A 27,321-nucleotide genomic window follows, 5' to 3' on the forward strand; every position below is an offset into this window, starting at 1 on the left:
GATGAACCCTTTACTGTGCCTCTAATAGTACTATCCTATGGAATACAATAACATGTATATATGGTCACTATATATATAGGATGACTTCAAATGCTCATAACTACCCCAGAAATACAGCATGCACTTAAAATGATACCATCATTTCGGGCAGCCAGTATCACACACTGTCTTAAGTAAGAATGGCATTGACATTACCCAAAACAAGGTTAACAATGGACCAAATGGGTTCATCTATTAGTCTTTATTGAACAAGAAGTGATGTGCATTTGTTTTGGAAGCTCAATGCAGGGTCCATGGAAAGTTTACTGCCCCTGGCACCACCATAATCTTGACCTAGTACTGCTTGCAAACATTTAAACCATGTGCAAGCAACTCTATGCCTGGACAAGCTGTCTCTACTGAACACGATGCCACTTGCCATTCTATTTCCTTTTTTCAAAGGTGTGGTTTTAATATTAGGCAGGCATTTGTAGGCAGTAAAAACATCTGCAAATGATTACAAATGCCTTCAAAAACTAAATGTTTTAGCCTGAAACTGCGCCTGTGCATCTAGTTGTGGACATTAATCTACCAGGAGCAGCAAACACCACATGTAGTTTTAACATTCCACCCTCTACTAGTTATTAATGGGTCCTAAACATTTTTTTATATGTCCATTTGTCAGTTGGGTCTTTACAATTCAATTAAAAGCCTTGGTTTTTCCTAAAATACCGTCACAGCAAAGCTACAATATACAGTGTTAGAAGAAAAAGACTTTCAGGCTTATTCAGTAAAACAAGTTCAATGACATAAAAAGCAATAACCTTCAGCAATCAGAAATAGTTACCATCTACTAGTCTGACTGCTACTTGTTTTTATTAAGATGCAATGTAACTTTTCACTGAAATTGAATAGAACATATTTAAATGAGATGGACAGTTTTTTTATCTAGTAAAAAAGGAATTTTTATTTTGTACCATTTTATTTGTGATCATAATGTATATGTAAAAATATTTTCTTTATATCTGTATACATTTGTAGTACCACCTACCCCTTGCTTCAAGATGTCGTTGGCATGATTAGCAACCTCCGTCACCACACTCAGGGCAGCTGAACAGGAAGAAAGTTACAATGTTATTTGCTTCCACCAGACATCAACCAGCATTAACAATATCTACATAACCTGATCAAAAATGGGAAGTGGGTTATTGGTTTTATAACCAAGGAGATAAACGGGGATCTTACATCAACAAAGAGTCATGTTTATCTTCTTCTTTTATTTATTTGCATATTTATAGGGAAAGCAAAACAATAAGATCACAGAGAGCTTGCCAGATAACCCTTAACAATATCAAAGAGGCCATTTGTGTAATATCATAATATCATAACTTCAAAAGAACACATTTTCCTCAGGCCCCATACAGTTGGCAGGGCCCAAAAAGAAAGTGATGGCAGTCCAGCCACAAGACAGACTCCCCCCCCCCCCTATTATCATAATGCTTGCTTAAATATTAAGGTTTACCTTGTGTGTCATTGTAGTCTGAGGATTCTTCTGAGAGATTCTTCAGGTAATCTGTAGATTAAAAAAATCAAAATCAAAGACTGGGTCTTGAACAACTGTAGTTTAAAACAAAGGGGAGAGCTATACCGGGAGCATGGAGTAATATCAGGTATCTACATCCTTACGAAGTACTACTTTTTGCTAATTAATCAGCATTCATTAATTAATTTTACTGATAATCAATTAAAAGGGATAATCAAAGTTTTTACACTACTTATAAAAAGAACATTCAATAGGTGCCGGAAGGTATGGTCCAATATATACTTATCTTTTCACCTACGATACCAGTATTGCAAACATTTATACACTGTTTTGTATTGTACATTATTTTTACTGTTTTGTAATCCAGCTCACCATATTAAAAAGTGATATATATATATATATATATACACACACAAATAAATGTTTAATTTACTTTGTAACCACTAGAGGGCAATATAAGAAAGGCACAGCTTCTGCTGGCTCAGCACCCAAGGCTCCCCAGATCTTCTCCAGCATTTCCTAACACAGCAGAGAGATAGCAAACTTGGCATTAAATAGATGACTGTGGTCTACCAGGGAGTAAAGACCTTCCCCTCAAATCTATGCACTTAATGAAAAATAACACCATGTTGTTTATATGAACAGCCCTATATGTAACAAACAGTACATCAAAGCAAAACCAAACTGGAGTATAGTCATGGCCTTGACTATAAATAACTTTCTGCTGACAAATTTAGTGTTTTTTTTAAAAAAAAAGAAGTATCAAAACATTAAACATTTTCATTAAGTATACTTGAAACATTGGCTCTGTTTCACTGTTTAAAAAATGAAAATAAGACACAAGCTGGCCTTAAAATTAAACTATAATTCCAGCCAAAACTTTTTTTATTTTGGATAAAATTTAGTAAGTGTTAGAACCCCTGGTTTCTGTTAAAACAGATTTCCCCTCATTTCCTGTCATGTCGACAATGAGCTGAAGGGAAACGTTCCCCCAGGTAAACGTTCCTTTTGTAGGGGAAAGCTAGATTTTTTATTTCTGGCCCTGTTGCAGATTTTCATTTCTGTATTTTAGCTATTGTAATTATAATCTAATTTATAAAAAAATATATAAATAAAAAGAAATATAAATGCAGTAAGTGTATAGGTTGCTATAGTTTTTTTCATATATAAGGCTTGGTGTGTCAGAAAAATATTATAAGGACTTTGATACACATACAGTCTCCTATCTCATTTAGCAATGCAAGATTTAAAATTACATTTCTAGACATTACATTTCTAGACAAACAATTAAGTGGACCTATGATCAAATTTTATCATCAAAGGGCTCACCCTTTTACATAATAAAATAATTGTTTTACATTTTTTGAAGAAAGTCCCCTCCCCTTCTGTCTTTATCACCACGACGGTAAAGATTGAAGGGGAAACACGCAGCCCTCTGGGATATTTACGTCACTTATCCTCGGTGGCTGCAGACTGCTTCTTCTGCACATGCCCGAGGTTGGGCACTATGTCATCAGGGGCATAAATAAAAAAGACTGACGTGTTGGACAAAAGCCTTGAAAAAAAGAAGAAAGTCAGGACCGTGCAGGATTTGCTGGGTGTGGGTTTGGGATAGAGAGCTTTTAACAAGTAAAGGTAAGTGATTTTTTTTTTCTAATGAAAGTTCCATCTTCCATGCAAGGTTTAAATATGTCCACATGCAGTGTCCACTGGATGTAACTGTGATGGATCACAAGAATACCAGACCTTATTTTTAGGCAATGAAATTGAAAGAGTTACAATTACATGCCAAAAATAAAAAATCTTATCCTGGCGTTAAAACTTAAGTCTTTATTCAGACAGATACTTTGTGTAGTTGAATGTAAAACAAATTTTATTTAGTTGTAATAAATATGTAACCAAATTAAATGCTTTATTTGTATTTAGCCTGGAGTCACAACTTAACATGCTAAAGTGTTAAAGCCTCCAATGTCACTTTTACAGAGGAAATGCCCAGGAATAAGGAGCGAGAGAAAAACAAATAAATCCATCGTCACATGAAAATGCAAAGCTCTCATATTAATGCAAAACTCATGCCTGCTTTGATGTGGCACAAAGGTTAACACATAAAGTGGATACTCAGAACAGAGGGGCTACAAGCTTCAGAGCTAGCTGGGAGGCCTTTGCCCCTATGAGCCCATGGCTTTGATGTTACAATAATTCGTAAGGAGGCTGAATAAACTAATCTCCAATTTCACAGGCACTAATAAACATACACCGGTGGTGTCACTAAAGGGACAAAACGGGGAACAAAGTCTTGTTCATATTCTATGTAATTACATAAACTCCAAAACTGGATAAAGCTTAAACAGCAATCAGTCCCTATAGAATTAAGTGCTTCCTCAATTCAGCAGATCACATGCCCTTTTTTCAACCTCTGATGCAAGTTACGTTACCCATGTTAGGAGCACTGTCCTAATCTGAACTTTAATACGTTCTATTTCTGTAACGGAACAAAAATTATTTGATTGTAATACTGCAACTATTGTATTTTCTTGTTATAGAAAATTTAAAAAAAACAAAATGTTTTTTAAAAAAATATATATGCGTCCGCATATGGGCAACAGTGTAATATTATTTGAGACTGGTGTCATTAGGACATATCACCATAATTATAAAAAGAAAAAGAAAAGATTTTACAAAATCTTCACACAAAAAAGTATATCTGTCCACACCCTAAAAAATACATTTAAAAATTAAAAGCTTGTGTAAAAAAATAAAAAAGTAAAATATTCCTGCAAAAATAATTTCTTTTTTTATGGGGGGTTCCCTCAAAAAAGTTTCCCCCCATTGCCCGTATAATTTTACAGACTGTTAAGACATTGGAAATGTATTGCTACTCCTTGTCTGAAAAAGAAAGATTGATGAGCACTTGACTTTTAAATGCATTTGGTACAGATCATCTAACGTCTATTGAATCAACACAAGTATTAGAAGTCACTGTCCATAGATCTGATTCTTGAAGAAAAAGCATTACATTTTTAGAAATATATAGAATAATAATAAACTCTTTACATGTTATGACAATCTATTATCAAATGACGTTACAGAAATAGGGTACTATAAACAACAATGTACCACACACAAGAAAAAGACTCTTTACATACCTGTTAAAAGTAATCTGTACTGAGGAATCCTTTGAACTGGTTTGAGTAAATAGTGCTTGAGAGCTAAGTTAGCACAACGAGGGCTCATCTGAAAGGAAAAGAGTTCAGTGTTTATACAGCTTTGTATTTCATTACTGTCAGAGTGTTCACTGCGGAGTTATTACTCTGTAATTGTATACCTCTCTTATTTATATTTCACACTACAATGTTATAGGTGCTTTGTACACCTAGTAAACTGCCACACAAAAAAGAAAGTCTCAGAAAACAAATACAATAACAAAATAATATACGTCTGTCCTGTCTATAAATGTTTTAAATTAGGAGGGAAGGTAAATGTATGTATTACCAGAGAGAAGCCAGAATTCCTGCTTTACATATATGACTGGGTAATGACTCAAACATTCCTAAAGTCACCGAATAATCATGACAAGGAAGGTTCCATATTCTCTTACTAATAGATTCTTTTGATAAAGTCTGACCAGGCCTGGGAAAGGCACCTTAATCATATTAAAGATACGGACCGGAAATGCAAGATATGCATGACCAAATAGAGCAGTTTTAATAAGAACAAAACAACAACAAAATCCATTTATAGATTTGTAATTTAACAATAGATAATAGAGAACAATAGAAAAAAAGATTTTAAGCTCACCATATGTTATGTTCAATATTTGTACAACCTCCTTCTATTTAAAGGGATTGATCAAGATTTCTGAACAGTAACAATTACAGGAGTCAATGCATAACCATTTTACTAAACAAATATCTCGGATACATATTACTATACTGTATGACAGCCTTTCAAATTGTTATTACCTCAAAGTCCTTAACAACTCCAGCAAATGCAGAATTCTTTTTGCACTGCTCGTCAAGTAAAGACACGTTCCGATCAAATTCACGAATGTAGGTAGAATACATTTTAAGGTACGGACCTTTCTTGACAAAAATATCAGCAATCTTCTGGTGTTCATTCCTACAAGCCAAGCATAATTTTGAATAAATAAATATATGTTCAGTATTGCTGCATTCTAGCACTGAGTTTTTGTATGTTTTACAATGAAAGTGGACCAATGCTTTGCCAAGCAAGAGGTTTATTGTAATGCCTACAGACTTTGACCTTGCTCCCCCCCCCCCAAATTTCTTTGGATGCTTGGACCCACTTTGTGCCTACACAGAGCGGTAGACTCTACTCTCTAATGAAACACTAGGAGCCTGCGCAGCCAATCAAAATACCCAAGTGATGTCACATAGGAGTAACAAAAGCGATTCACATGATTCTTCCTATTTATAAATAGTAAGTATATTTGCTGACTCCCGTAAGCCAGCAGTCAATTGGAATTGTGTGTAAGGGAAAGAAGGGTAAATTGATGATACGTGGCTTTATAGATTTAAATAATAAAATCCTGATCAGGTATTCTGAGCCTATGATTGCTCTAATGTAAAATTCTGTGCAATGCAATGAGTTTGTGAGTTCTATATACACAGTGGATGCACAGTACCATTGGGACATCCTCTCCTTTAGTTCCCGTAGTACGTCGCGGTTGAGTTCATACAGCTGTGGCAGGTAGTACAGGATTTGATTCAGGATCCTGTCCTCAATCACTGGCTTCCCGAGGTTTTTGGACGCTTGAGCCACAGCATAGCGGAAATCCTGCCAAAGTAAGGATAATGAAAGTTGCCAGATCATAATCACTTCCTCTACATGAAAAACACTGCAAGCTAAGCATTAACAGAAGTGTGTGAGTGATTTCTTTATAAAAAAAGGAAAGATCACCACTACACGATCAGCATTCTTATTATGAGAACAGTAATTGCTATGTATATAGGCTGTGGAGGTTAAAGATGAAAAGAATGTTAAGGCAAAATCCTCCCAAAACTAAAACAGCTTTTACTATACATAAATGAGTTGACATCTCCTTTGAATTTTTTTTTTATTGAGTACAAGAATTACAATACACAAATTGATTAAAAAAAAGACAAAAGACTAAATGTACTTAAGAGGAAATTTGGAGGCTAACCACTCACTCACAGAACAAGAATAATTATTGGCTGGCCTAACTGTACTTCCTGCAAAGGTATCCCAGTCAGTGACCTAAAGCACTCCAATTATGAAAAAGAGAATTAGACATTTCTATGTGGGAATATTACAAGTCCATTTGTTTCACTGGCAGTAATTGATTCCCACTAGGGAATGTTTGTGTTAGGAGATGCTCATCTGTCTGGGGACTCTGTGCTGTGGGCCATCGCAGTATGAAACACTGTTTGATCTGTCCAGCAATGTCATTTGCAGCAGCCAAGAAAACAGCAGCCCTCGCTTCCCTTTAGCTGTGAAGCCTGATGTATTTTTGGCATCTCCAGCACCTCTCTGTGGGGCTGTGCACAGCTGAAGGGGATTTCAGAAGCAATGGGCTCCTGATTCAGTCCTGCACTGCCATTGGCTGCTGGGACGTAATAGCCTCTCTGCCCCCAGGCACCAGGGCCTGTTGTAGTGTATAGCTGGGCTGATCTGTGCTGAATGAATTGTGGTTTTGTTTGACTTAATGTTGCTGACCCTGCCTGTTCTTGACCTATTGTTTATTTGCAGCCTGAACCGACCTTTTGCCTGAGACCCCAACTCTGCTTGTGTTTTCCCCTTGTGTACTTTGTTAGGTGGACAGATATTCCATGTATGACCTGCTCGGTATTCTGGACTTGGCTTTTGTTGGAATCTTGGTACTTCTTTATCTATGGGCTCCTGGCTTGGTGTCAGCCCATTCCCAGACACCATCTCTTGTGCAGTAAGTCCTGGAGGCCACTGAGTGCTGGGAGACACAACCAGTCTCCCAAGGCTGAGCGGGGTCTGCTATAGGTGAAGACTGCGGTAATATATTGGAGGACTGGTGTCTGGTGATTCCGGTGCTGACCAGGGACTTAGTTTGAGTGAATGTTAGAGTCCCTGTTTTACAAATAAAGCCCCCGTAAAACAGCTAAAAATCATTATAAAGTAGCCCCAGTCTTGCACAGTTGTACAGGTTCCTCTTCTGTACTGAAATTGCTTACTTCGATTTACCTGTGAGTTTTTCATAATGTGCATTAGTAGCTCAATAAGTCATTTAGAGCTGCATCTTTTTCTGGTATCAGCCCAGCATCATTTAACCATTTCCTCCCTAGTCTTACTGTCACTGGCCAACTTCTAATAATAATTGGATTCCACTTTATTCAACCATGGAGGCTAAGCTTCATATGATGACTTCCTGTTTTCAGGAAGCTATGTAAAGTACCTATATGGCCAATTGCACCAACCATTATCTGCCTGTATTGCAGAGAGAATTACAATGACTACTGAAGGTCACTGTGTCTAAAATACAGTATGTAATGAAATGTTTTATTTAATAATGTCAGTAATATGCTAATAAGAGAAGAAAGGATAAATATAAGAAGATTCATTTCAGCTTTAAGTAGTTTACAGATCATCAGTCATGATCATTGAGTGATATCCTACAGAACTGTACTGTTTAGAACTAATTTATCTCAGCAAAGCCAAAGAAAGTTTACACATGTGAGCGATCTCAGGGATTAAAGTAAACCCCTACTGCAGAGCTTAATACACACTATTTATACTGAGTAAAGTTCCTCCCTGTCTTTAAATGGACACTAACTACACACGATTCTATAAGTAATGTAAACAGATCCCAGTGATGTTCATATTAGAATACCATGGGAACATACTTGGGTTACTGGATTCTTTAAATAGAAATCAGCACCAACATACTTGTAGGATTGCTGAAAAAAGTAAGAGCAATGTGTAAAGTTTGAAATGCATCTCTAACCAATTTTAATGAATCCAGAACTAAGACTGAAGATGTAAAGTTTATGACTAGAGCTGTAAGACACACTTGGAATATATAAGGAACAGCTTGCATGTAACTTTATATCAGTGGCAGGCTCTGGGGAGAACATACGTGATTTCTTTTGGATCTGTGCACTTTGCATACATTATCTGAAAATCAACAATTGAAAACTTGCGCAGACAAGTGTTCTGTTCTGCTTGTCCACACAACGCAGCTAGTGCACACAATCACCGTCAAGTGAGACTCTGACATGCTGGAGTATTACTCAAGGTGGCTTTGTTGGTTTAGGTTAAAACATGCAGGCTTATACTTTTAAGAGTATACAGCTACACTTATTGAAAGTACAAGCCATGAGTTCTGTGCTTGGCTTATATTCAATATACAAATGTTCATTTACTGCAGCAGATGTTCTCATCAATCACAATTACACTTCTCTGCTGCTTTGTAGTCTTACAACTCACCAAAATCAATGATGTAACCTGACTCTGGAAACAGAACTACAAATTAAACGACTTCAGCTTCCGAGCAGTAGACTGTGGCACAATTGTGTTCCTCTAATTGGAAATCCACACCAGGCAATACAGGACACAAAGAACACAGAAATGAATACCATATGATATAGAAAATATCTCCTAATGGAAGAAATCCCATGTAATGCATCATAAAGGTAAACATCACTACAGTATTCTAAAATAAAGCTAGAGTTTACAGAATTACTAGAAGTAAATACATCAATTCATATTAATATTTTCACAATAATATAATAAATAAGGGGAATGCAAAGTGAAAAAAAAAATATTAGGAAACTACAATGGCTGCACCAAAGAACCCCATCATTAATGTGGAACCCCATCCCATATGATTATAGGGAAGGTGAAATTAAGCATTTAGAACGAACGAGTGCAAAAGTCACTACACTATTCTGTTCCATATGGAGAGGGAAAGGGGGTGGACGATCAAGCAACACTTTGCTGTGTCCTCGATATAAAAGTAAAGTTGTCATTCACCCTCAGTCGTTCATTAATCTGCTTAGACAGATTGATAAGCAATATTGGTGGACCACTGTATACATGCTAGATGAGTATGCCCTTCGTCTCAGTTGACGATCCTCAATCGTACGCGTGTAACTACTGGGAGAGCATTTATTGTAGGATTTTCTTGCTGAGCATCCCGACTAAGAACAACAAACACTGTATAACCTGATACAAATCTGAAAACTTCCATCATAAACAAATCTTACTAATTGCTACTGTACTTGGCAAACAACAACTGTGGCAAACATATCAAATCAAACACAATAAGGGCTCTTTCATGCCGATGGTGGAAAACCGAGTCGGTCACTCCTGGACACATGGAAAACCACTTGCTGTGCAGATTGCCATTACCTGGCACTCAGCATCAAACACATTTATGTGAGTTTGCGGCTGCAGTTGCAGCTGAAATGTTATTCTTCCACCAGAGGAGGAAATGCACCTACATGGACAGGAGCAACTTTTCAACCTCTGGAACTATGCGGTGATCCACCAAAGCCATGAGTATAAATAGGTTCCCAACTGCTTCCATTCACTTGAGACTGTGGCAGAACTCTGCTGTCAACTGTGGGTCTAAAATGGCCCTAAGTGATCTAAATTTTATTTTACAGAATCTTGATTCTTTTGGACCTTTTCTGTTGACTACCATTTTTTATTGCCTTTTTTTTTGATAATTCTAACCAAATTTCATGGTATTCCAATAGTCATCCTATTCCCATAGAAAAACGTGTGTGGAATGAATGCAGGAATACTACAAGCTCGCTTCCATGTCTCAGCTTGCCTGCATTGTGCTAAGCTGTGTCTGGAGCATGGCAGAAGTCCCCCTCTTCCATAAGAGAGACTTTTATTACAATGGAGACACACATATTCAAAACACTCTGTATTAAAAAAAACCTTTCATGATATTTTGTTTTATTTTTTTGGTAAGAGAAGTTTAAAATTATCCATTCATTACGTTTTTTTTTTTTATTTTTACTTAAGAGGGGAGCGATTAAATGTTCCCAGCTTCCTGAAAAACAGGAAAGGTAAATGGCAAAGTACTCGTTAGTACTTGTTTCCTGCAAAAATGTATTGCGTCTGATCACACATGTATAACTATTCTACAGACTTTGTAGCTCCTCCCTCAAAACACTAATTCTATTACTTTGTACAATTATTACAATTACATTAAAGCCTATGTACAATACAATATACTTCCCACGCTTACACAATTCGATATAAGCTCCTTCATTTTTATTTCTAATTTTTAGGGTAGCTTGGGGAGCTGTCATCTGTTTCTATTTGTCATTGTTTATGAATAAATCTGATAATTTGAGATAATTGGGCTTATTTAATAAGGCAGTGCAAATCACAGGGATAATATGCAGACTTCAATAGGTCATTGCAACAAAAGCATTTCCTCAGTTTGTTATGGTTGAGGTGTTTGCTCTATAAATACTGTACAGTCGAAAATAGATTTGTCTCAGTGTCTAAAGTAAGGAAGGAAGCTTATATTCAAAGTTACTGGTCCTCATAAAGGGACCCTGTCAGGGAGATTGTGCAAAAAAGTGCAAAAGCTGCACCTTTTTAAGAAACCACTTCAAACTTGCCTGTCAGTTTTTTCTTGGTTCTATGGCTGACTTTTCTAGAGCTGCCCCGACTCTCTGGAATGGTCTTCCTGGTCCTATTCGGCACGACTTTTTTTCAGACTTGCCTACCCGTCTTCTTCTGTCTCTTAAAACCCTTGCTACTACCCACCACTCCATATCTCCTTTCCATTGTGTGAGACTTCCCCCCATATCCTAGATTGTAAGCTCTTCGGGGCAGGGTCCTCTCCTCCTCATGTGTCACTGTCTGTAATTGTCTGTCATTTGCTACCCATATTTAATGTACAGCGCTGTGTAATATGTTGGCGCTATATAAACCCTGTTTATTAATAATAATAATAATCCCACCCTGTTTGGAAGAATGTGTCCTCTCCTAGGTGCTGTAGTTCCCTCTGACAATCCTTAGTTTGATATTGTGCCCTGCATTGATTAGCAGGCCAAAGGGGCACTTGCAATTCCACCAGTTCAAAGTGACTAAAAGGATCGGTTCCTGGAGCTCTGCTACAGGAAAACATCCGCAACCTGGCCAGACATGAAGCCATTTTGTTCAGAGGGTACCGAATTGGAATTTGTCTCAACCCCAGACAGGGTCTAAAGTACTAATTTATAACTTATACCTTATAATTAAAAGAAGCAGACTGGAGTGCTGGCCCCATCACTCCAGGATATGCATTGGAGGACAGTTCACGTATAGATGTGTCTGGCTGCAAGAGGCAGAAAAGGTTTCTATTGTGGAAAAATGATGTTATACGTTAAATCCAGTTACAAATTGAGCTTAGCGGAGTCCATTACAGCACGACAACAGCCATTACAACAGAATTTAAATAGATCTGTTTCCTGCTGGTAACCCCTTTGGGGAGCTCACTTTCTGCACATGTAGTAGTCAGGTAGACAAATATATTAAGAAACAAAAGAGCTGTAACCATCCCCTAAATAATTTAAAACAGTGTTTTCTTTTTCTTTTCCTCATTAGATAAGAAGTAAGAAGGAAGTCTCCCTGATGAGCACATAGGCAGCTACTAATACATTTCTCCATCTACAAAATACTTTTAGGTCCCCTGCTACAATTACTATATCCACAGCTCGCAGTATTGGGTGTATTAGTGTGGTGGTCAGTAGGAAGAATGTCTCTTACATATTCATTGATGATCAGTAGGAAGAATGTCTACAGATAGACAAATAGATCATTGGTGTCAGGTAAACCGACCATTGCTCACCCCTAACAACCTCTGGTTGATGAACACTGCTGTAAGGAATAACTAAACCCTGACAGTTTTTTCTGTGTCTTATTAGAGGAATTTCCGGTCATTTTGTGTTCCAAAGAAAAAAACAGGAACCTAAAGGGAATCCCCCTAGAGAGAGACAAAAGGTGTCCAATTTAAAGATATTTCCCTTACAATCCTGACAATGGTTACCTGGATAAAAAAAGAGAGATAGTCCCACTAAATCCCTGTTTACAACCCTACCTACTCTATTCCCTCCAAAAAACAAACCAAACCAAAATTGACTAGGGTTCACTTTACTTACACCTTTTCAGTGGAAAGTGAATGACATAACAGAACTAAAACTAAAGGACGGGCATGGAGACAATACAGAGAACGCTACAAGTGAATGGTGGGAACAAGAATAAGACAAATAATACAATCTGCTGCTTTGCTGATCCTGGCAGTATTCTGATACTATAGACCTTTTACATAGGCCCCACAGAAATGCACCCCTTTATTTAGGGGGCGTAGGACTACACCATTTTCAGCTTGGAGTGTTGACTTTCACCTTAGCAGCTGCTCTAGGGGATTTAAAGCATTAAGGTTTTTGCTATATTTACAAGCACGCCATTTCCTTAGCAGTCCTGGATTTCCTCCTGATGTAATAGTAGTGATAAGCCAGCAGTAAACTCAACAACAGCTGTCTGCTCACATACCAAGTAAAGAGAGGACTAAAACTTCACATCACATTTCTCCACTTTAGACATTTACCCAACACTATGGCAATGGTTCCTCAAACTAAGCTTTTGTACTATTTCAATCAATGAATTAACAACAAAAGTCATTAAATGCATCTTTCCAGAGAAAAAAGAACAACCAAGTTTCCACTCTTTTACTGACTAAAAGAGTGGAAAAATAAAAGGCTGGAATAAAAGAATAAAAGGCTGGGAAAAGTTGTAGTCCTTAAAGACCGTGTAGCCTGCAGAAAAGTCCAGGACTGCTCTTGCTATTATTAGGCAGATGCGCAGATAAAACTGTTCACATATATATATACTTCAACTCCGAAAACTTTTTAGATGAATCTTCATTTTAGAGGAAAGAGCAATACAGGGGATACCACTGTTGTAAAAATGCTGGCTACCTGGCTAACCAAAGATCTTATTTTTAAGCCCAATTCAAGCCAAATAATATTTTTTTAGATAATGGAGGGAACGATTAGTTTTTCATTCCTATCCCATTTCCTTGAGTACCCTACAATAAGAACAACATATTTTAGCAATGTGATTAAAAAAAAAAAACTCACAAGGTTTTTGCTGTCTGTGCTTTGCTTTTCTGGTGATTACCATACCTTTCATTTCTTGCACAGACTTCAAAAGTCTGGAGGTAAGACAAAATCTCCTTAATGGAGGCCACAGACATAAATTATACCAATATGAATATTTTAGGTCTTCTCCGCTCTATTTTTTTGAGGAATTGGTCTTTAAACAAACCAACGAGAAGTCATGAGCCAAAACGTTTGCCAGATATACCATACTATCAGAGGCTAGGGTAAGCTAAACACAACTTTTCTTGTGAATGCTGGATATTTAATATTGTGTGTGAACGAGTGTATTCACACAAACTCTAAACTGTTGTGTGCAATCAAAGAGAATGAATGGAACACTGTGAACGACGGAGGAAAAAAAAACTGGATACTTACAATATGCAAAAGTTTAAGGACATCAACGAACCTGTTAATTAAAAAAGAAAAGTGAGATCTCAAAATAATATGAATGAATATAAAACGAGAAAATCTGAAAAATACCTACACTTTCTCGGAGCTCATGATCTCCTTTGCAATGTAATATACTTTTGTCTTCTGTCTGGGTCTCTTTTCCTGCATATAAAAAAGTTCATGTTTATATTGTATCAACATTTGGTCAGACCTCGTGCTATGCTTATCATTTAATATTCAATGACCTTCTTAATATATTATAATTTCACCAATCAGTACTCTCACTTTTATTTGCTTTAAGTATTCCTTTTTGTTGTATACTTGATGATATATGTTTGTACTTGTTCATTCCTTACAAAAAATGGTAGTTGCCTTATATTATATATTTCCGTATGTGATTTGATAGGTTAGTGAAAGGTTTAAACTTCTGGCATTATTTATCGGCTTCCTCTTACTTTCTGTTCCTCGGGACCAGGATAAGAAATGAGAATAACAGGTGTCATTTATACAAGACAAAGAAAGATAAAAAACTGTGATTGGGATAATAGCCATTCACCACTTTAATGAAAAGAAAACAAAAGTGTTGCCTATGCCTTCATTGTAGCATTTCCCCATCATTTCCTGTGTCTGTTACACCCCACTACTGGGACTTGAAATGAGGGGAACACCTCCCAAAGGATACAAAATATAGGCCAGAGGTTGGAACCTTCCTGACGCTATCTGGCTGTTGTCATTTGCCCACCAGAAGCCCTGAGCTATTTAATAAGCAGCATGTTATGGACACAATGGCTGCTACTCATCATCACAGAGAATGAAAGTATACCGCCAGCACACAGAGCCATGACAGTCTGACTTACAAAGGTGCTTTGATCTCTAGTAAGGGGGGAGGAGAAACACTTTGCTTCCAGGGGGGTCCTCAATCAGGTATCTAAGGATCCATGGCAATTATTCATTTTGCCCTCAAACACTGTAGTCCTGTTTTTTGGTTGCTATAGCATGGATATAAAATATTGCAAAATCACATATGCAAAGACAGCAAATGTTAAAAAAAAAACCCTTAAAGCTGACTAAAAAGGCCTCACGTAATGCCTATTTTACTGAGTAATACTTATTGTTGCATGCTATCAAAAAATTGCCATTTCCGAGATGAATGCTGAAAAGGGGAACAATCCTTGGTGTGAGCTTACAAAGCATGTGGGTTGTCTGGAACTGGGTCAGAGGTATGGATAACACAGCTGTCAGCTGCACAAGAATTTGTTTGTTAAATGTGTTCAATTTGAATATCCCTAATGATTTGTTTTCACTATGCATATTTATCTGCTAAAAGAAATGTTTGCAGATAATTAAAAAACTCCAATTACACACATTCAACAATTACACGCTTATCACACATGGGAAAAAAAACGAAATACTTTTAACCAAAAGTGATTTATTTGTATTTATATCACATTTTAGAAAGAGAATAATACAAAACTAGGTTTAAGAAGATATAGCTAACCAAACCCACAAACTGTACTGTAGCCTCTGCACAAACATTAAACAGGAAATATACATTTTCAGCAATTGGACAAATTGTTTTTGTAAAGTTCACAAGACAATAATTGTGATATACATGTCAACATTTTATTTTCCCACTGTTGTACATTTTTGGCTACATCATATATATATTTTGAATCTTCTTTCCAGCTCTGACCAGAAAGAAGCACTGGAATATGAGCATAATTGGCTAGGGAGTTGTTTAACATGAAAACTTGTCACCTTGCCCTCAAAGTTTGTGAGTCTGCTATTGCCAAGACATAATCTTTGGCCATGCAAACATTGTTATGACAGTAAAGCACTGTGATACATTACTAAACAGGAAGCAGAGAATGCCTATGTAATGAGCAAGCGGAGCTTCCTCCACTTACTATGAATATTCAAAACATATACTCATTGATTGGAATTCTTTGAATTGGAAAACTTTATCCTCTGGTATACTTGCCTAGATACAAATATTGTGCAAGGCTGTGCAGTACATTACATTACATTATGTACATATTGACACCATACAGAATGCTACACATAACCACTGACTTTCAGAACAATTCTGATGATTATAGCTAGGAAGCACTATAGAGTCCTCTTAATCTGTTTTGGCAATTAACCTGTTGTGGTATGTATATTATTGTGCAGTAAAATTGAACAGGTAAAACAAACTTTTTCAAAATGCATTTTTAAGCAGTATGCAAACAACACAATTAAAATAGCTGTAAGCCACTGCCTGCAGGTAATTTGGAACTCACACAAGGTAGGGTATAACTTATTTTAGACCATTTCTTGCATGGGTGGTGCAACCCACAGCAATAAACTCATCTCACTACTATACAGGTAGTCCCCGAGGACTCCTAGATAAAAACGGGGCTACCCTGCTCGCTCGTGTGCAGGACGGAGGCTTGAAGGGGGCGGTTTGCATGACTTGCAGAAGAAACCTTTTGCTCTACACAGCTGAGGTTGTGGTTGATCTTAAGAACTGAGCTGATCTGTAAGATCTTGTAACTCTTTAATGACCAAGACAAACTCTGCATTTATTTTTTTTTTTTTTGCATATCAAAGCACAGCTTGTTTCAGAAGATAATGAATGTATGGGCTCCATGAATTTTTTTTTTTTGTTTGTGATTAACTCACAGTGAAGATTTTAAACAGTAACTGACACCATGTTGCCTAATATTAGGTTGAGACGAACATCTGTCCTAAATGCATTTATTAAAATAATGTACCTGTTCCGACTTACATACAAATTTACCTTAAGAACAAACCTACAGCCTCTATCTGGTATGTAACTCAGGGACTACCTGTACTGATAATTTATAGATGGGATGTATGGATGTTACAGGCTGTGAATGTGCACACATTAAAGGAAATATTCAGCAAATACTCTGGATTGAGGGACACCAAGGTTGATATATGTCAGGTTAACAGTCATGTTTGGACTAAGGTTAGTGGTAGATTTGAACACTCACTGGCATCCTACAAATCTTAGGGACCCTAGCAATTACATTTTCCTGCTGAAGTTCCTCTTTTTACTGAGCACAGTGCATGGGAATCACACTCAAGGTGTTCACTACATAAGGAAAGTGAAATGCCGGGCAACATCATTTAGAAACTTGCCAAAGTTTCTCACAAAACGTTATGTAATCTAACAACAGCATCCACCTAATACAGGCAAATACATTAAAAAACAGTCTTTGTATGGGTGAACAGCAGAGCAACAATGAGTCCTGAGAACTTAAATTATTACTACATGTGCGGGTCTTCTATTGTGTTAGAAAAATCAGTGCAAGACTTTTTGCTAATTCTTCCCTTTTGGTTGAATGAAAGGGAATAAATTATAGACCACAGACATCTGTAGATAGAAGCTAAATGACAGCAGATGGACCAAAAGAGGAAGGAATCCCAATGTGTTAGGCAGATCCCTTAATATCCTCACTGCAAGATTTATGTGTGTATGCACCAATATTTCCAGAACAAGATACATGTGAATATAAATTAAACATTGATACCATACTAACTAAAATACGTACATTTACTAGCTAGAGCTAGAACATCCCAGATGCTTTATAAACCATATGTTTACATACCGATTTATATTCCAGATTCTCAAGATCTGCTTTGCTAGAGTCCGAGCTGAATTCATCCTCATCTGAGCTATTGATAATTTCCTCCTCATCGGAGAGGACCATGCCTATGTCATCTTCTTGATCTTCTTGGGATGCCTCACTACAATTAAACACAGAAACATTATTACATGACTGAATGACACATTCAAAGATAAATTAATATTAAGATCATATTAGTTAAAAGTTAAGAAACTGCTTGTTAATTAAATAGATTCTGAGAAGTCAGTTTACCTACCAATTGTATACATGAAAGTTATAAAAGCTTGCATTCTTTACAAAATCTATCAAATACCTTCCTAAATATAGTAACAGACTAATTATTCACCCTTTAACGCTAAAAAAGAAATACTACTAATGCAAAGACTTTGTACCATTTGAGATAACAGCTAAGAACTACTTATTTAGAATATACGTATTTGCACTAAACACTGGGGGTTTGGACTAGCACTGTGTCTGCACACATCTGCCACACAGATCAACGTGTGTTGTGTCCAAAGGCGACCAATGCACACAAAACTTTTTATCCGTTAGAAGAACGATGACCTCATCAACTATGCTCAAAATGCCACGATATGCATTTGAGCCTATTAAAGCAGAAACACATTTGTTACTAATTATATTTTATATATTGCAGATGTTTTATGATGGCTACTTTAAGCAGGGGATTCTGTCTCAATTGTTTATTGTCCATACTGACATTTTGCAGAAAATCATTTTTTTTAAATTATTTATTTGATAGCACACATAAATGAAAGTAGACATAAGCTAAATTATTTACATAGAAACACATCAGAAGTATTAAAGTAAAGTAAAACAGTGTGACAATCTTGAGAATGCGTTATCCTAAAAAAGATAAGTTCACCAACATGCAAGTCTGACATGGGCAGCCATATATTGACGTTCTTTAAACAATCTGTCTGGGTTTTACTGAAGCTCAAAAAAGTGATTAATTCCATGCTTACTGTGGTCTAGCTGCAAGGCTATGAGGAACTGAATGTTTATAAAGCAGCACAGGAAACTGCTATGTGACTTTATCCTGTTCAGACTATATTACACTTAGTAACCATTTGGAGCTGCCCGGACATACACAGATGTTTAGCAGTTTGTAAAATTCTTTTGCACACATGTTCAGACATACCGGACAAAATCATATTTGAGTTATTAGAAATGTATATTATCTATGTGTTATTTTATGTGATTGTCTATATTGAATAAACAGTCTAATGTAATTCCAATTTGTATGTGTTCCTGCTAAAAAAAAAACTTGTTTTTATTTCTAGCTTGCAGACACACACACAGTACAGCCATGTTTACCTAATACAAACTTTGCTTACAGCTCTGTAATGCTATATTGTGGTTGTACTTTGTTGTTTTCACAGCATTGCAATTTAACAATTTGGTGGAACGCTGGCTTTGCAGCCATGTGAAAGCAACTAAGCAGTAAGGACCATAGAAAATGAAAATTGAAGGTATACATCGATTTATTTCCATTTTTTTGATCTAATAGCAAATGATTTTGAGGAAATCCTTTCCAGGTTTGCTGCATCACCCAGGTTTTCCCATGATAGCTTTAATAAATCAGGCCCAATGTGTGCGTTTCATCAAGATTTACTAACCAACATGTCTGATCTCAAAATAACTAAGGAGGGGGAAAACAGCTGGTTACAATTGACTAGTAGTAGAATTTACCTTGGATTCACATGATCATTATTCTCTATACTATGAAATAAACAGGAAAAATCTATACAAGATGTCTGTGGTAAGAGCTAGAATTTAACATTGTGAATGGTGAACAAATACGGCTTGGCACTGAAACAACAAAAAGCCTATTGTGTTCTTTTCAACCACACATTCACAAACACAAGGAAAGCTATAAAGAAGGGGCCTAAAATTCAGATGGGAATCCTGAGCACAGAAATGCTTAGAGGTAATCGAGTACTATAAGTACTTTACTTTTATTCTAAGCTCTATAAAGACAACCATATACAAAAAAATGAATGCCATAAACAATTCAGTGCTGTGTAATATGTTGGCGCTATAAAAATCCTGTTTATTATTATTATTATTATTATTATTATTAATATTAATAATAACAACTCAAGTCTGTTCAATATTACACCCAAAACACTTTGCTTCACTGTAAAAACTAGTATACATATATAAGCCTAATAACTACACATCACTGTAACATTAGCTGAATAGAAGATGTCTAATCACTTATTAAGGAACTCTGTAGAATACAATTGAAGCACTGTTGGGTCAGCTATCCCAGTGTGTGTGTGTGTATATATATATATATATATATATATATATATACATACATATATATATATACACACAAAAAAACTAAAGCAATAAGCTAAAACAATCTTCTTACAGTGCAGATCAATCAGAACAAAATATTTTGTTGTGATTGAAGTTTACTGTTAAAGCTGAACACCAAGCCGATATTAAAAGCAACAATAAACTATGCAGACATGTATTTATAAAAAAAAAAATGCAACTAGAATAATTACCTTAATTTGTGTCCATGTCTTTATGTGGCACATATTTAAACATTAGCTATTCCATTAATGTGTAACCATTTCAATCAATGATACAAAATGATACAAAACTAACAGTCATTGGCTGTTCCAGAAATGATGAAAATGGAACCACCAGGAAGCGATGACAATGGATGATTATGGAGGAACAAGATCTAATATTTATATTATAGCTCAGTAAATAGTAACATGAGGGCAGTTCAGAGCTTTGGCTGCTGGAATTGCCATCAAGGGATTTGAAAAGTCCATGCTTTGGTGAAGAAAGACTTTTAATAGTATAGTTAAAAGGCAGTTGTCCAGGAGACATTCATCATGCCAGCTATTACAGCAGTAATATATAAACAAGGCAAATTTAAAATAATAAAAAAGGAGAAATGTGATCCCTGCTGCAGTATTTGTACCTATCTGTACTTTATCTAATTGACATAAATAAATGATACTTTACAAACTATGAAAATATTATAAAGATTTCCCCAATTTATTTTACAACATACCCCGAACACAAAACAGCTGCTGTAGGGCAAAACAGACTAATTTTCTGGTGTATTTGGCTAATTAGTTTTACGGAACATAACAGGATTACAATGCGGAAACTCTTTGCATGTGTATCCAATAAAATCTAATAGGGGTCCCAGAATAATGGATTTCTCCTTTACAGGACCAAATTATTGTTAAAACTGTAGCACATCCTTCATTAAGCAGATGTCTTCCAACTAATTTGTTTTTTTGTGCTTTAGATGTCAAATATTGACAGATTTTAGCCTTTTTAAGGATGAATATAAAGAAAAGGCCATATGGCAGGGCAATATCGTCTACAACTTAAAATTACACAAAAACAGATCATATAATGCCCATTATTCAAGCATTTAAGTTAAAAGGCCAAAAACATAAGTGTATGCTACCAGGCACAAAAAATAAATAAATAAAATACTATGATGAGGAATAATTTCTGCATGGCTTTAAATGCTGTACCATTCTACCGGTTGAGGAGATTTCTGCTTACATTCTGTGTTGAACGAGAAAAAAAATCTCTTAAACAGAGGTAAAAAATGGCAAACAAAAGTTAACAGAGACCCTAACATTTTAACCTTTTCCCACTAATAATGTATAAACACAAATATAGTTCTTCATTTTATTTTCCCCTCGAATGCAGTTTGCAATACTTAAGATAAATGATTGGTCGTTATTGGTTGATAATCTGCTAAAACTGAAATACTATTTCTAGTGTATTGAACTGGGTTCTGCTATAAAGTATTGTGTGTACAAGCAACTTTTTGGTTTTCATCATTTAATAATCTCCAACCATTAGCCTAAAATATTGCAAAAAGTATTTATTTCTTTAGCTGGTCCTATGCAAGTCACTAAAAGAAAGAAAAAAAAGTAAAATAAACCCAAAAAAGTGCCATAAAGGAACCACAAAAGTTTCTAAAACATTGGGCCTGATTTATTAAAGCTCTCCAAGGCTTGTACTAAAATGGAGCGAGACAATGTAGTTTTAATATTGCATGAAATAGATTTCCTAAAAAAGCTACGCACACAATGAATCCCCCATGGGCTGATGAGGTTAGGAGAAGAAGGAGAATGTAAATCCCCAAGCAAAGGCTGTGGAAAACATAGTTATCTTTGGAACTGTGTCAGCTGACAAAGCTTCCTGAATGGCATAGCAGAACATAAGCTGGCAGGCTAAGGAGACTTACAGTACAAGAGAACTCCAATAAAACGTGTCTTAGGTTAACACAAAGGAAAGACGATCAGGCAGAAGGGAGATAAAATCCTACAGAGTAGTATCATGGGCGAGGATCACATTTCTGCGTTTGATGAATGTCTTTTATCAGAATAGTGACATAGCAGTGACTAATTTCCTCTGTATAGTTTTGGGTATCATTACCATAAAGGTTGTGTTGGTCATATACAGGTAGACCGGCCAACAAATACCATTTATCTATTCTAATCTAAACTCCAAATGTCTCACCTAAATAAAATGTATTTGTATATTATCCTCTGATTATCATACCTTTATATTTGTTCCTGTGAAGTTTTGCTCCTGAGATATTTCCACCTTCTGCTTGTATACTTATTTCCAGTCTACAGGCAAAAAGTAGAATATCTCAGGATAACGATAACCGAGACACAAAGTAGCTAATCAATGACAGATGAAAAAATGAGAGCTGTTGTGTTCTATGAAGAGGAAGAAGGCACGCAAGCACCACAGAAAGGAACAGCAGATTGATGAACAATGTCAGGGGACTGCTGTACACATGCCAGATTTTCACCTGAGACTAACATAACTGTTCTACATTTAAAAAAAACATTTAAAGTCTGCAGCCACTGCCATTCCTTTAGCCCTTGAACTCTCCTGCTGTGCACGCTTCCTTTTAGGTTGAACTGTTTAACTTCTAAACACTCTCTCTAGGACACATCACCATGTTTTACCTTTTTGTGTAAAAATAAATTTGTATTAATTGTTCCCCCTGCAGTAGAATAGGAGATTCTAATGAGCCATTATTACAATACAATACTTTCCCCCCTTATTCACCCAGTACCATGCACACCTTCTAAGGCTACAAAAACCCTAGCAATGCTTCTCGTCCGATAATAGGCTCAGGGCCGATATCTGACGAGAATCTGGCGTGTGTACAGTGCCCATCGTCCGAACGACCGTCCTGGCGGATCCATGGACGACAAACAATCTTAATGGAAGTGAAGGGGAGAGAGCGCAGCGGGGTGCCGCTCTGTCGTTTTCCCCCTCCTCTCTTCATAGGGCAGAACAGTGCAGTATGTACAGCACTCATTCATGCATTGTGCAGCCGTTAGTCATTGGAAAGGATCGGGAAAGATCACACAAAAGAAACACCTCCTGTAACATCCAACTTAAGCAATGCTGCAGCCTATAAATGAGAAAAACAACAAACATCAAGCACACACAACGTTATTGCTATGAAAGCTGTGGAACATGGAGTTCAGTCTCTCGTTTTATAATGTGCACCAAGATGAAAACAAACAAGAAAACACATGTGGCCTGATTTATTAAAGCTCTCCAAAGGTAAAGAGAATTCACTTCTATCAATGAAGCTAGGTGATCCAGCAAACCTGGAGTGGATCTTACTCAAGATTCAAAACATTTGCTAGCCATTGCAGGTTTGCTGGATCACCCAGTTTTACAGATAAAAGCGTATTCTCTCCAGCTTTAATAAATCAAGCCCATTAAGTGGACAAGCACTTATTCTAGACCTAGACCAACAACAATTAAAGCACATTTTTTGTTAATGTGCGAGACCAATTGTAAGCAATGTCACAGATATTTGTAAAATTTTTAGTGGAAATAAAACTGTCTAAAGAAAAAAAATTATTCAATTTTAGGTAAGCAACAATATTAAATTAAGGATATCTAGACTAAAATTACCAATCACCTACATATGACAAATACTAGAATCAGATAAAAGCAAAAATGTAAGTGTAACACTTACCTGTGGCTTATGTGCAAGGCAGATGTAGAATGAACAGATTCAATTGGGTCTTCCACCTCATAAATAGTTGCATCACATTCATTTATATCTGAAACTAAAGTAAATGGCAGATTTTCATATTCCGGGATTTCTTCATAGTGACATATATTTTCATACTGTGGAATATCAGACTCTTTTATATCTGCTGCAGATGCCACCTCTGATTTCGTTGTTACAAAACTGTCATCTAAGGACTTTGAGGTGGGGTTATTTACAGTACTCTCATTCTTATTTTTATGTTTTTTCCTGGATAAAGGACTGAAGGAATCAGCAGAATGTGTTTTTGAAGGTTTTGTCTTCCTCTCTAAAGTTGGTGATGTTGAATGTCCAGTACAGGAAAATATATCAGAGGGGCTGCTGTCTCCTGACAAACTTCCACGGGATAGGAATTTCTGAAAGTCATTTTTTATGACGCAAACAGACAGTTTTAGGTTTAGGAACTTTTTTAATGTGCTCTTTTTAGGACTTTCATTTCTGTGGTTTTCTATTCTATTCATATCCACAGAAGACAAAGACTTTGCTCTTGGTTTGGTGAGTGGATTTGTACTGTCATTACTTATAGAATTTTTTAGTGATTCTGGGCTTCCTAAAAAAGGTAGGATTGGGTGCTCCAACTTCCATGATGGTTTTTCTGAAGTCTGTGATGGATTTTGGAAAGTTCCCCCATGCCCTAAAGTACTATAAGAAGAACTTCCGTCATTAGAACTGTGAAGTTTTTCCTCAGAAGCAGCTTTCTTAAGCAGACCAGCTGCTGGTAGGCTTAATCTTTGTGGTTTTTTTGGAGCAACTCTTGGTGAATTTGCTGCTGGTGGGTTAGATGTAAGGTGCTTTTCTACAGAAACATTCTTCACAAGCAGTTGCTGTTCATAAATTAGTTTCAGTTGTTTGGGTAAGCTCATTGAGAGTGAACTGCACCTTTTAAAATTGTTTTCATCCTCAGGTAAAGATTTACTTGCAGTTTCATTTACCACACCAGTTGAAGTCAATTCCGTACTTGAACTGACAACACTAGAATCAGACTTTAGAATATTCTGATACCTTAAATCTAAAGTATTAGGTATATTGTATTCATCATTAGAATTGTCAACTTCATTATGTCCCTGCTTAAGGGTTGCTTGTGAATTATCACTTAAAGTTTCCTGATCACAATTGTATTCTGAGGTGCCATCCACACAGTCCTGTCTTACAAGACACTGTGGTCGTAACTTCCTTGGTTTTGGAACTGGAAGGGATTTGTGTGGAGGTGGAGTTCGTGGTAGAAATTTAGTCTTTCTACTGTGCTCTGTTGATAATGACCCTTTGTCAAGTTGTATACCATTGCTTCCTTTTACATGATCAAGGGTTTCAAGCTCTGAATGAGTTATAACAACATCCTGACAAGGAGCAGAAGACTTATTTACTAATACATTATGGGTTTTTGTGTTACTAGTAAGTCCATCCATATTTGAAAGATGTATGTCACACTCACTGGATTCAGTTGAAGATGGAATAACATTGTGGCCTGTTGGCCTAATGCCTTTCTCAGAGTTTGCATTGTATCCATTGGCAAAAATATTATGAGTTAAAACATCTTTAACTTTGTCTTCTAAAATACTGGCCCTCAGAATGACTTGGTTTGCTTTAGCCAACTTGTCCTGTTGATTGCAAGGTTTCCATCTTGATCTTACACAAGGACCCGGTTGCCCACGTATTTTCTTATTTTCTAAGTTTTCTAGCTGTTCTATTACCTTTTGGGTTTTCTGAAAGGAATCCCCATTTTTAAGTTTGTGACCGCAGTCAAAATTGCAGGAACACGGTGAAATGATAAAGGTTAAGCTTTCCTTGTTAGCTGGGGTTTCATGTTGATAAATCACCTTTTCAGACTCAGCACCTTGGTGTTCATCATTGTTGATTCCATTTGATTTATTGTTGCTTTGTTTCTGCTCTTCAGAGATAGATGAACTTTGAAGGACCTTTGGCTTTGGAGCAATTGTTGGCTTTAATTTCTTTGAAGCCGGTGCTACTTTGGCTTGAACTAAATCTGGCTTAGGAGCAACTGGTGGTGGGCTAGGTTTCTGAACTGATACATGTTTCGGCTTTGGAGCTATTGGAGGCTTCTTGATATCTGTTAAAAAAATTTAAAACAGGTAAATACCATTTTTAAATAACTTACAAAACATGCTGGTATTAACTGTAATAACTGCGACAATGATGTACAACAGTTTACCTATAGAAACAACGTATTACAAATGGAATTGTATAGAATTATGCTACATGACTGTATCTAAAATCAGCAACTTCACCTATTTTACCATTATATGAGTTTTGTGTAATACTCTGCAGACAGAAAACATACAGCATCTTCAAGAGTCAATAGAAATGTGCTTTGGGAAGCCTGTGTATCTCATCTTTGTTTTCAGTATTATCATCACCTGCAATTTTTATAGGTATAAAAACTCATACAGTGTGACAGCTTGTCCATAGAGTCCCGAATTGACTAGCTGTATGCAGAAGATGTATATGTAATATAGGCCAGGGCCATTTACATTTAGAAAAATATTTTTTGCATAAAATTTAAAATTCTAGCAAGATCTATTGGGAAATTCTTCCATCATACCATGTTTTAGATGAAAATCATTCATGAATATCATGAAACTATCATTCTTCCTGAACTGGAAATACATAAAGTATTACAGGAAAAACATAAGTGTATTCAAATTTACACCAATCTCCTTCAGCCACTCCATGCAGGATCTTCTGAAATAATTCAAGTTTTAAAGAACCCCTACTAAAACCATTTTGTGGGGGGAAAACCTCCTAAACTGGTGGCCTTTGAAAAAAAGGCCTCCTACTCCTGCTAGCTAGAATAACACCGTTATAGACACCTTTGAACATCACTGAAGTCATGCAGCTGGCACCACCAAACGGTGTTAGACACAGAACAATGCAGGCATCATCAAAATGTGTGGTCAACTGGCCACTTTAAGGACCCCTAGAAAGCTCTAGAGGAATTGTGGGGTTCTACATAACCCAGGTAGAGAATGGCTGATCCAGAAACTAACTTCTCCAGGACAAGGAGAATATTTTCTAACAGCAATTTGTACATCAACTTTTCTGAGTTTAAGAGGCAGAAAGAACCCTTATTTGGTTTGTTTAGAAACGTATTATTTTCATCATATACAGGGGTTACAAGAAAAATATTGACAAATAGGAATTTTTTATGACTGGGAAGTGCAACAGTGCTTACATGCAAAATAAGTAAAAAGTTAGTCAGCTATGTTCCCTGTATGCCAAAAAAATCAATTTTTACTAAAACCAACCTTTAAAAATAAATTCCAGTATAAATAGAAACTACCCTTGCAATGATATTTTAAGTAACTTTTACCTGCCTCAATTCCTTGGCAGCCAGTGAGTGTCTCATTCCTCTGGTCAACATTGTTCCTACTCTACCATACAGTAAACCCAGCCTGTTACCAACTTGTAAGTTTGAATTAAAGTTGTTCCAGCAAAGAATACAGTTTGTGATGTTAATAAAATGCATATACTGCTTTTTGTGTACTATGAAAATTGAAATGGAGTTACTTTTTTTGATGGAGTTATTTT

General features: G+C 36.4%; 1 protein-coding gene across 1 annotated transcript in view; it reads right to left on the bottom strand.

Annotated features, from left to right (window-relative positions):
• Nucleotides 1–27,321, bottom strand: part of FGD6 (FYVE, RhoGEF and PH domain containing 6) — a 49,303-nt gene that overhangs the window by 6,645 nt on the left and 15,337 nt on the right. Inside the window, exons 2-10 of the mRNA XM_072401268.1 lie at nucleotides 23,701–25,843; nucleotides 17,652–17,790; nucleotides 14,129–14,196; nucleotides 14,020–14,050; nucleotides 6,168–6,319; nucleotides 5,485–5,641; nucleotides 4,669–4,756; nucleotides 1,502–1,552; nucleotides 1,031–1,089 (exon numbers count right to left, since the gene is read on the bottom strand). Coding sequence (XP_072257369.1) covers nucleotides 1,031–1,089; nucleotides 1,502–1,552; nucleotides 4,669–4,756; nucleotides 5,485–5,641; nucleotides 6,168–6,319; nucleotides 14,020–14,050; nucleotides 14,129–14,196; nucleotides 17,652–17,790; nucleotides 23,701–25,843 — 2,888 coding nt within the window. The remainder of the gene's footprint in view (nucleotides 1–1,030; nucleotides 1,090–1,501; nucleotides 1,553–4,668; nucleotides 4,757–5,484; nucleotides 5,642–6,167; nucleotides 6,320–14,019; nucleotides 14,051–14,128; nucleotides 14,197–17,651; nucleotides 17,791–23,700; nucleotides 25,844–27,321) is intronic.

Source organism: Pyxicephalus adspersus, chromosome 2, assembly GCF_032062135.1.
Source record: "Pyxicephalus adspersus chromosome 2, UCB_Pads_2.0, whole genome shotgun sequence".
NCBI lineage: Eukaryota > Metazoa > Chordata > Amphibia > Anura > Pyxicephalidae > Pyxicephalus > Pyxicephalus adspersus.